The sequence below is a fragment of the Porites lutea genome, chromosome 9, assembly GCF_958299795.1.
Source record: "Porites lutea chromosome 9, jaPorLute2.1, whole genome shotgun sequence".
Taxonomy (NCBI): Eukaryota; Metazoa; Cnidaria; class Anthozoa; order Scleractinia; family Poritidae; genus Porites; species Porites lutea.
Window position 1 is genome coordinate 21,722,611 of NC_133209.1, and position 11,764 is coordinate 21,734,374.

At 38.9% G+C, this 11,764-nt stretch overlaps 1 protein-coding gene and 1 long non-coding RNA gene across 2 annotated transcripts; one reads left to right on the top strand and one right to left on the bottom strand.

The window, feature by feature from the left end:
• Window positions 1–203: 203 nt before the first annotated feature.
• LOC140947447 (uncharacterized) lies at window positions 204–9,584 on the bottom strand. Its single transcript, XR_012166969.1, has 3 exons — window positions 9,280–9,584; window positions 9,057–9,088; window positions 204–297 (listed from the first exon to the last, which is right to left on the bottom strand). It is a non-coding gene; the product is annotated as an uncharacterized lncRNA (long non-coding RNA).
• A 737-nt stretch (window positions 9,585–10,321) lies between these two features.
• LOC140948388 (tachykinin-like peptides receptor 86C) lies at window positions 10,322–11,493 on the top strand. The gene has a single exon (XM_073397622.1). It carries the CDS (start codon window positions 10,499–10,501, stop codon window positions 11,483–11,485), a length of 987 nt encoding a protein of 328 aa, XP_073253723.1. The 5' UTR covers window positions 10,322–10,498; the 3' UTR covers window positions 11,486–11,493.
• Window positions 11,494–11,764: the final 271 nt, after the last annotated feature.

Here is an 11,764-nt window from a genome sequence, read left to right on the forward strand (position 1 = left end):
CCCACCCCCCCCCCCTATAACTTTTCTAATGGTCCGTCCCTAATATATAAGATTTCTCTTCGTGATCCTAAGTGTCCTGCGTTCTTGTAACATTCTGCAAGCGCATCTGCTACTGAGCTTGAAGTCAATGACCTTGTCATGGGTCTGCTGAGCTACAATTTGAGATTGAACCAAGGATACCCAGAATTTTTCAGCTTCTTCTGGCGCAATCTCTCCTAGAGCGGTATCGACCGCTTGTTTTGCTGTACGAATGTGGAATCGTTGAGTTCTATCCGACGCCATATCCCCACGCGTTGTCTTGAATGAGGCACAAGTCAGTCGTTTGAAGTAAATGTAAAAAAAATAAAAATAAAATAAAATAAGACGACAACAACAAATGCCATCAGAATTGGACTATGATCTTTAAATTAAACAAAAAAAAAACAAAAAAATTACTCGGGGGGAAATCGGGTTTAATTTCAAACTAAGAGAAAAACTGAAGGTTATGTTTTATCGGACAGATTAGGTGGATTGGTACCGCACCCGGGAGACTGTGGGTTATCTAAGAGAGTTGATGATAAACTTTATACAGTATTCGCGGATTGAATCTAAGTGACTTGTTAGAATATAATACAGTGAATAAACCAAGAGTACCTTAAACTACAGGAATGAGGATACCGATTTGCTGATAGATATATTCTGAAATGTTCTTCCTCTAACTCTTTTGTCGGCTTTAACAGGTTTCCCTCTTCTTTCAATTATGTGATTGGCGATTTCCTTTGGAACTTGGCATGAATTGGAATAACTGTTCCGTCGTTATCCAATACTGAGCTCAGAACGATGGAAAGGGCATATATTAAAGGAACTTAGGGCGCTTTCCATTTGTCAGAACTGGCCGGCCGGACCATAGCCCGACCAGTCATTTTGAAAATGAAATAGGATTTTTCCAAGAGTCATTTTTCCTGAAAAACGTTCTCTTTCGAGCCGAAAAATACTATTTCGGATTTGACTGATCTAGCTGAAGAGTTTTAATAAAAGGGAAATTATCATTACGACGGAAATGGTCTGGCTGGTCAGTTCTGAGCTAAAATAAAGTCTGTTTCGCTTTCAATACCAGAAAGAGACCATGTCGACCTATGCCCAGTTACGTCCTTAATAGTTTGACAACGACAAAGGAACAATCTCAGTTGATCTCTGCATGCTTATCCCTTCTATCAAACGAACACAGAGTACCTACTAATGACTCGAAGGAGCACGAACCTTCCATAGCTTCATCAAAGAAGAGCGCACACAAACAGTGTTTATGCAAAGATCTTTTTCAAGTAGAAACGAAATGTTGAATCAGATTAAACTAAATTTAATTCGACAATGTTAATCAAATGTCTAAAATGTCAAAATATGAAACAAGATAATTCTTAGGTAAAATAATGTCAACTGGTGTATTTTTGAAGAAGGAGGAGTATACAAGATGAATCTTCTTCAGCGTACTGGAAGTAACGGGTGAAAGGCGGTTAAGCTCGTCACGTGTATTTCACCGGACGTAGACCCTTGGCACATTCCCAGGCACACTCCTACGCAAATGAGATTAATTGAAGTGAACGGATCCACGAGCAAGCAACTTTGCTTTGTTAAACTACCGAGCTTTATTTTCTAGACGGCTTTTTTAAGGTCCAGGGTTCTCAAAATTCTTAACAAACATGAGATGTTAACTTAAAAACATTAGAGAAAATGAGAGAGAGAGAGGGATGAAGAAATTACCAGAAAGCTGTCATGCACCTCCAACGCACACATTCGAGCGGACATCACGACTACGGTAACATAGGTGATAAGACGGCAAAATGAAACAACTTGGAGCTTGAAGTACAACAGGTTACGGTGAGCTTTTTAAAAAAATTGTGCTACATATCAAGGCTACCAGCATTGTAAACGGAAACCTAAAGTCAAATTGTTGGTCGTGTGACTCATGTTTTGGATGGCGTTATTTTATGTTGTCTGTAACACGAATTTCAAATAATTTCTGAGAAGCTCAAAATGATTTCCCCAAAATAATTTTAACATAACATAATAGTTTGATGCTTGTAGTGTTTTCCCCTTCAATCTTGAAAAATTCTGATCAAAGGCACATGATGAAAATCGCCGCTTTTTTCAACTACCTTCCGTGGTTAAACAACAGGTAGACATACGCTTTAGCTTTTTTATAATTACTCAGACTGTTGTAATGCTAAAAATATTATAAATTTTGGTCAACGACGAGTTATACTTACAATTTTAGCAACAAGCACGCGGTTGTTTTGAAATGCAGGTCGAGCGAATCATAGTGAATTTCAACCCTGTTTTCGGCTTGCGAAATCGACGGCGGGGCTTGAAACGGTTTTCTTGTTTTTCTCGGAAACGAACAGATCTTTCGAAGACAAAACTACATGGCGTTTGTACACTTACTTAAGTCTATCAGTATGCAAAAGAAGAGCGATTTTTATTTTTTGAGCCTTGCCGCACTTTGGTCGATATTTGCATGGAGTTGCTCTTAAACTTGCTGCATTTTTTACCTTCTCTTTGTCGTAATATAAAGAGACTCAGGGGGAGCATGATTGCAGAACAGTTTTCTTATTTTTCATATAAATTGAATTAGAATTAAAATAAATTAAGGTAGTGGTTCCCCTTTAGATCACTGTTCCTGCTCCGTTTCCGTTTCCGTTTCCGGTTCCGGTTTCTGTTCCCATTCCTGTTCCCATTCTGCATTCCGGTTTCTTGCTTTTCCAGACGCCCGCTGCGTGAAAACGAGAAGTCTTCTAGAACAGTCAAACCAACAGCTTATAATAAAAAGAATTAACCTATTAAATTAACCTATCCCAATCGATCCACGCACTGCACCGAGACAATAAATATCTGATAATCGTTTTTAAAATTATGGTCGACACGAACATTCAGGCCACAAGATAAAAATGTTATGTTCCAAGATTTTTTCCTTTCGTTTCTTGTTATTTTTTAATCACTTATCTACAGTTTTTACCATGTTTAACGTTGTCTTGGCACGCGTTGATAATTTTCAAGATATATATTAACGAAACCAAGCTGAATTTTGTTTCTTTTAACGACAAAAATCTTCAAAGACGACGGAAATTTGTTGGCGAATGTGACTTTCCCATACAAGACTCTTATTCTCGGTTTTCACATAACGTCACCAAAATTCAAACTAAGAAACTATCCATTCTTCCGAGCTTCATGAGGTATTACAGCACCTAAACACCTGTACGTAAACAAAGTTTTTGTTCGAAAGGGTTCTTCAATTGCGATAGACGACGTTTGAATTTCCAGGCTTTTGCGTGACGCGGCATTTAGCTGGCAGCCGGCTAGGCTCTTATGAGGGTTAAAAACATTACCAGTTTTAGGAGATTTTGCTATCTAAACATTCCTTGTCTCAGAATGAATATCCCTATTAATCCTTTATGAATTTTTCAAGCGATGAATTCACGCATTAGTAGGAAAACTCAAAAACAGATGTTTCTGTTGGTTTCCGGTTGCCATATTTGTGCCCCTCAAAGGGACGCGAGCATGGCGTCTCCATGCAAAACTTTATAAATTTGGGTAAAACGTTTTTCCAAATATCTCACATGAATATCGCACAGACCTGATTCTTGGTGAGGCCTTTTGCCTATTTATCTTCTTTTATTTCCTAGATTCTGGACTTTCTGTATTAAATGGTTTGCAATTAAAGTTTTGATTGCGTGACACTGAAAACCAAGAATACTGGTCAGGTTCAATGTCTGAGCAGGGACCAGAAATTTGTGACGTCATTAGTGTAATGCGCTATTTAGTATACTTGGAAAACATTTACCTCGCCAATTTTAAGCCTATATATTTCAAAGAGAAATCTATTTTTTTTCAACCAAGAATTGTTAGCTCGACTTTCTCCCATTAATTTAATAATACACCGATTCAGCCTAAGACCGGAACTTGCATGAAAGCGAGGCCTAAGGGCTATCTTTCGCGCGAATAATCATAAACATGGCGTCCTCAAGTGAACAAAAGAATTCGGGTCACAAGTGTTGCGCGGCTGTTCTTTGCAATAATCGTTCAGATAACCGACCAGATTTAATTTTTCATAATTTCCCTCTGCACGAAAATCTTAAGAAAATCTGGGATCAAAAATGAAGCGTGGCGACAAAAAATTTGCCTCGAACAGCTCCGATCACTCTTCTGCTGTTCTGAACATTTTAGTGAGAAGGACTAGAGGAAAAGCCTTACCGGCAAAAGACGTGATCTTGTAAAGAATGCTGTTCCTTCCATTTTCCCATGGTCAGTTGGCAATGATGAAGCCTCTGAAAGGTCCGAAAGAGACAAAAGTCGGGAATGCCAAAGGATTAATCTTTCAGCGATCCCATCCAAGAGTATCGAAAATAAACATCACTCATACGATGCACCTGACATCTCTGCAAAGGAGACTCAAGAGGAAGATACAGGTGAAAAACCATTTGAAGAAGAGAGAGACTTGGTTGCCGAGAATTATGATCTTAAACAAAAGCTGCTCCTTTCAAAATTTGGTTTGGAGAGATTTGGATCGAATGAAGATGACATATTTTTTTACACGGGATTTCAAACTCACCGAGTCGCCAGCTTTGTTGGCATTTTGGAACTTTATTAAACCTTGCTCTGAGTCTCTGATGTCGTGGAACACAGCACGCGAAAAAGTGAAAGAAAGCTTCTCAAACAATGTTGATCCATTTCCCTTTTTGCAAGGACAGGAGAAACAAAGAAATAGAAAGAGAGCAATAGAGCCTATCGATCAGCTGTGGTTGTTTCTAACAAGGGTGCCACTTGGCTTATTTGAGCGTGATATAGATTTAGTGTCTCTGTAAGTACCGTGTCTGATGTTTTTATATCTTGGGCAAACTACCTTTACATAATGTTGGGAAGTTTGCCTTTATAGCCTTCAAGAGACAAAATAAAACAAAACTTGCCAGATTCTTTTAATGGAAGGTATGGAAACGTACGTGGAATTCATGATTGCACAGAGCTGAAATGTGAGTTTCCCAAGAATTATCAGAAGCACTCAGAAATGTACTCAGACTATAAATCTCACGACACTTTTAAAGGGCTCATCTGCATTTCACCGAGTGGATGGATAACATTGTTAGTCAGTTGTATCCAGGAAGAATAAGTGATAAGGAAATTGTGGAGAAGAGTAACTTCTGTCAGTTAATTGAAATGGGGGACCAGTACCTTGCAGACAAGGGCTTTGAGATCCATGACCTAATGGCCCTCAGAGGAGCAAGTTTATATATTCCTCCAAAGAGATTTTCTGCCAATGACCAGTTCACACAAAGCCAGTGTTTTGAGACCATGAGTATAGCAAATGTGCGTATTCATGTTGAAAGAGCAATTAAGCGAATCAAGGCTTAGCATATTTTTAGTCAAGTTCTGCCTCTTTCCAGCTCTGGGTCCATAAATCAGATCTGGACTGTATGTGCTTTGTTAGTAAATTTTCAATACCCAATTATTTCAGTTTAAAGAAAGGAAGCTTTCAGTTTTTTGGAACGGATGGGTTCTTATATCAGGGAACTAACGAGTGTGTTTTTTTAGGAATTGAAAGTTAAACTAAAGATTCGGAAGCTGTTCAGGTCTTGTTACTTTGTATAAGTCTCTGGTTTGGGTTTTTTTAATAATTGGAGGACTTGATATGTGAAAAAGTGAATGCAAAAATCAAACGCACATGGGTAGATTGGGTACTCAGATTTGAAACTGATGAAGACTGACTGTGATTGACGAAAATATATTTGTTATAATAATGATGATGGTGATATAATAAAGAAAACAAAACCAAAATTTGTCTTTTTTTCAAAACTAAAAGTCTATCTGTAAGACAAATCCTAAAAAATAACAGTCAAAATTTTCAAAAACAATACACAAAAATATCTAGTTTCACCTTCCCTACCACCACCATCCCATCACTTGTAAAGTATAACTTGAATACCATTCCTTGTGCTTTAGAACATACTAAAGCTCTTATGCAGACATTTTTTAGAGTCAACTTATATTTTCCAGGAAACTTATAGTGTTGCTTTGCAGTTCTAAAAACACAACTGTTTTTATTTTGAGATATATTTTTCGTGAAAAGCAATTAAACTAGGCTTAATTTCGTCCTCCCACCTTGACGATGATGTGACCTTGAGAATCAAAACTGGAAATGTGTTGTTGGTAAATATGACAAAGTCAGTTAATGGAATTCCACTGATCCCCATTTGCATCTGGGACTGAAACCAATATTTGTCCTTTTCTTTTACTACAAAGACAGAGTTCAGTCCCATAAATGGGAAACTGCTTTCCTTTTGACGATTATTTATTGCAGTCTCTGGTCACATATCCTGCTTGGACTCTAAACATTTTACTTCCACATTTCTGTATTCAATGTCACCATTGGCATACACTATTGTTGCAATTCTGTCAGGGCTTGCTGCAAGAACATCATTTTCTTTGTCTAAAATTGATCCAGTCTCTTGAACTGTCACTTCCTTGATGTCTGGCAATGACAAGAGATATTCTTTGTACAAATCAGCTGCCACAGGTTCATTTTCAATACCAAAGATCAATCCTTTGTGAGTAGCTGACCATTTTTTGGGGTGCTCCTTTTGCTGTAATTTTTTTTACTAGATTTTCTGGTAATTTTGACCCCTATTTTTGCATATGAGAAAAGACATCTTTACAGATACTGGCAGTTATTCTGTTCTGCTTTTGTTCAAACCAAGCAGGATTCATTGATTGCCCTCTTGTTGCCATTTCAATTTGCATTTGCTTTTCTGTAAGAGTTTCAATAAATAACGTTTCTGTTTGGACTGTTGGCAGTTGTACTTCAGATGGATCAATTGTACTTTCAATAAAACTTGAAATATTCTGTTCTTGCTGTTGGTTATTAACATTACAATCTGATATCTACTGAACCTGTAGCTCATCATAAGCATTAGAAAAAGTGCTGAGAGGTGCCATTTCTGATTCACACTGCGCAGTGGAAGGTGGAGCAGAGATTTCATGATTCAAACTGGAATTTGAATTCAGTGCTTGCCAATTTGAGACAGGATTCACATTTTCTTTACCAGCAAGGGAGGAACTACTAAAAAAGGGTACTACCAAATTTGGAGGCTGTTGGGAATAATCTTGAAGTTGCTTATGAATTGTTGAACCTTTAGCAACAGTGCCAACTATAGTCTTTACTGTTTGAATTGTCTTTTCCTCTGGTAACATAGCAGCAAAGGGTATACGAGCATTTATTTTCTAAAGATCTTGCCTCAGCTTTGCAATTCCATCAGCATCAAGCTTATGTGACTATGTAACTTCAGTGGTCTGGGATCGTAAAACTGAGAATCAATACTCCTTTTCTTCCTACCAGGTAAGTCAGACGCATGTCTTGGTTTTGTTATTTTTAAAGCCATCACTGGAGAGAACTCTACTTCTCGTCTACCCCCTTTTCCCCATTCCCTCGGTTTTGATGTGCAGCATCTGTTGTCAGGAGTGATATTTTTTAGCTCTGACTTTCTCGTCATGTCCTCAAGTTTCCATATGAGCGCCATAACATGACAATAACACCCACTGTTGGAAGCCGGACACTGCCTATCACACTTTGCTGCTAGAATCTTTGGGGTCCCGCTTTGTTTACAAACCACTTTCACCTTGTATTTAACATTCCTCATATAGGAAGCCCAACAGCAAGCACGGACGTATATGATGTTATTTTCCGTGATATTATACACCCGTAAATCGCCCACAAAATTGACCATACGGAGGCCTTTGTCATTTGAGTTTATAACAACTGCTGCATTGGTAAATTTCTTCATGGATTTACCGGAATTTTGTACCTGCTCAAAAGCATCCATAGGCACAAATGGGGACAAAACAGGAAAAACCCCTGAAAATTGAGTGTTTTCATCCGGTGGGAAAGTGCCTAAAATCGAACTACACGAGCTTGCTTGTTGGTCGATCAGCTCAGTCTGGACTGTTTCGATATTGAGGGTCTTTAGCTTTTCAACCTTTGCTTTCGTGTAGCTCCTCTCAGGATCAGGGTTGTAAACTTTCTCTCTGTAGTAAGGAATCGTGTTGAATGCCTTTACCCTGCCCCCGAAAAGAAAAGATTTTAGCGAAAACGAAATTCTTTTGACTAGCGTGGAAGGTTAGATAAGGTTTATGTAATACAGGTGCTGCGAAACTTACTTTTCGACAAAATCTTTCTTCAGTCCCTGTTGGTTCAGTCTTCTGCATTTCAACCAAAATTTCAATTGTGGAATTGTCCATTTACTTATGTCTTCTCCATTTTTCACGGATGAACATGGAATGTCTTCTGGTGTAAGGTTTACATCAGAAGACATTTCATGTCTTCCATGCAAACTGTCGGTGTCTTCAGCCATGATTTTTGAGATTCGCGCGAAAGATAGCCCTTAGGCCTCCCTTTCATGCAACTTCCGGTCTTAGGCTGAATCGGTGTATTATACATGTATACTATATAGCTATTTGCTGTATTGAGGGAGTTGGATCGAGCGTGACAGTGACATGGTGGTAATCAGTGTGCGAACTCCACTAAGGGACGGACCATTAGAAAAATTATTGGGGGGGGGGGGGGAATTTTCGAGCAGCAGGAATTTTTTTCGTTACGAAATTCCTTGTGTGAATTTTTTAAAGGCTATAGCATGAACATTTTTTAGGGTTAATTGCCGTGCATGATTTTTTTCATTCAATTTTCCCTTGTGCAAATATCTTTTTTGTACTTCGCCCTCCACCCCCCTTCCCCCTCCCCCCCCCCCCCCACACACACACACGATAAGTTTCTTAATGATCCACCCCTAATTTAGCATGCGATTTTGCAATTATTAATTCTGCAACTCAAGCTCAAAAGTCACGTTACCAGCCGCATTGAAAGAAGTTGAGGAATATTACCAGGTGTCCTGAATACTTTATTTAGAAACCTAACTTAGTTATTGCAACAGTTAACAGAGTTCTTAAGTACGCAGTAAAGGGTGTTATGCTTCACTGTCTTCCTTCAGCTTGCCTTAGTGTTAATTGCATGGGAGAAAACAAGAGAGGTTTATACTCACCTAATAGTTTATCTTTTCTTTGGTGATGAAAACTACAGGCAACAAGAAGCATTTAGACATTTAAGAATATTAATTTCAGGGCTTTAAAATAATGAATCAGGATTGATTCAATTCAAATGTTAATATGTGCATATGACGATTTAATGGCGATAAAGTCATGTACCGTGGAATTTCACGATTTTAGTCAAAAGACAGTAGATCGAGTTTATTTGTATTCCATTACCTTGAAAAGCTTCAACCAAGTGACCGCTCCTTTGATTTCCTACCCTTTTATCGTTTGAAATACCAATAATCTTGGCTGGGATGTAGGTTTATTAGTATGTGCGTGTTCGTGTTATTAACAAGTGTATTTTTAGAAAGCGACGCACCAGGCAGATTAGTCTAAAATGTCAGCCGTCTCGGAGTTAGGGGGTCAGGGTCAGTACCTACCAAGTTTGAGCATAAACTACGTCGCCATCAATGAAGATTTGGAAAAATTATCACCATAGCTGTATTTTAGATAAAGATGGACATTTGTTATGATCAGTGTTACAATGACAGCGGAGTTGCCATAGTAACAAAATGACACTATTATCTACTTTTACTTGCAGCCATATTTCTCGACCTTGTGAAGTGTTTTACCAAAATCGTTCACGGGAGCTTTTTCCTCCAATAGCTGCCTCGGTGTTCGTGAAGTTTAATAGAGATCTACAAGGGCACTGTCGAGATTTTTTGAAAAAAAATGTTTCTGGTTAGAAACAGAGTAAAAACTGGACAATCTTGATTTCTGCCGTTATCTATAGAAATAACGAAGCGCTCTGGAATTGCAATTTCGCCCCATGGTAGTGGAGAAACTGATTTTTTACAAGGCAATAGACCATGGCCGAGTTGCCTGAAGCCTCCGTTTCAAGGCGACGCTAAGTGCAAAGCAATTAATATGAATTTCATTTTTGTTCTCATGCAAGTAAAACTCATTTTCCGCGACAAAGGTTTTTGTACTTATAGCCTCGTTTTGAATGTGAGAGTTTTTGGAACTCGGAAATGGCCTATGATAAAACTTTGCCGACCTATTTGATAGGCGGTTTGAATCTCGAGAATATATTGCATAGATTTTGTTGCACGTGTAAAGTGTCCATAGGCTAAAAAAAATATTTTGTTATTGAAAATTCACATTAACCACAGCGTGTGCGTGTGTGTGTTTTAAAATTATCTCAAGTTTGCCTTCATTTTGCCACCCCATTCATCTAAGTCTTCCTCTCGAGAGCCTCCTGGACCGTGAAAGGAGCAGAGACGTAGTAAGGATCCATGTTGTAAATCAAAGAACACGTGACCTTAGATAAAAGTAAACAAGTGTGGAGTGCTAGAAATATTTCTTCCAATTCACGAACTGAAACTGCTGTTAAAAAGTTACAATTAGTTTACGAGTTTTCGATTGATTTGTTTTGAAATAGGCAGAGTACAAGATGGAACTGAGCGATGCAGAAATGAGCATTGTAACCGTACTGTACGCCTTTACGATGCTTGCAGCTATTGTGGGCAACTCTTTTCTGATATATATCGTGTGGAAAAAACCTGAGGTACGGTCACTGACAAGTTCTATGTTCGTCAACATGGCCATAGCCGATCTATTGGTGGCCCTGTTCATGATGCCTCTTTCCATTGTCAGCGCTCACACGGAAAATAAGTGGAAGGTATCTGGGTTGCCTGGTGACATCATCTGCAGGGGCTATATTCTAATTTCCGATGCCACCCTCGTTGCGTCTATCCTCTGCCTGGTTTTTATGGCGATCGACAGGTACTGCGCCATTGTCTGTCCTCTGTCGGTCCACTCTGTGTGGTTCAGAAAGGCGAAATTTGTCACACCTTTGATCTGGGTTATGTCAATCGCTCTAATGGCTATCATGCCTGTCATCTACAAATTAGATTATGAATACTGCGAAATTGACCCAGATGTTTTGGGCTACAACGCGACATCTCTTGGTGTTAACCTCTACATTTTCTTCATCACCTACATAATTCCTCTGGCCATCATATGTCCGCTGTACGCGAAAGCTGCTTTTATGCTATGGTTTAACCAGGCTCCAGGCAATCATCTGATTGAAGAACAACAGCGTCGACAGCTGGTTACAAGAAGGAAAGTGGTCCGCATGCTCGTCATCATTGTTGTGGTGTTTGCTATTTGCTGGCTTCCCGCGCAGGCAATACACCTTTTTTGGGTAGCAACAGCTTTTCGTAAAAACCCGCCAGAAATTGTCATGTACCTGGGATTTTGGGTGGCCCACGCAAACAGCGCCATCAACCCTTGGCTGTATATTGCCTTAAGCACCAAGATTAGATTGGCCTTTAACCGGATGGTAACCGTCCGAAAATCTCATCTGGCCTTGAGGAAAAGTACCCAGCGAACGAGTCACTCAACTGAAGCCTCGACATTCCAGGAGGCTAGGGTGTAGTCATACGAACCAGGAAACCAAGAACAGAGAGTAGACGGCATATGATTTTCAGCTAGCAAGCTTAGACATTTAACCTTTGCCTTTTTAATGCACGCAAAAACTGCAGATTACTTAATGCAGTGGTAAGTAGTGGATGAAATAGAGATAAAGTCATCGACTAAAAATTTAAAATAGAGATTCCCTTGATGATTTTTGCAGGTAAATGTGGTATTAGTAGAAGTTTTTTAACGTATTTATTGGTTCAATATGTAAAGTACGGAATGTTTTCTTAAAAGTAAA

Coding starts and splice junctions, on each gene's coding strand:
- LOC140948388 (XM_073397622.1), top strand. CDS start 10,499: ATGGAACTGAGCGATGCAGAAATGAGCATTGTAACCGTACTGTACGCC.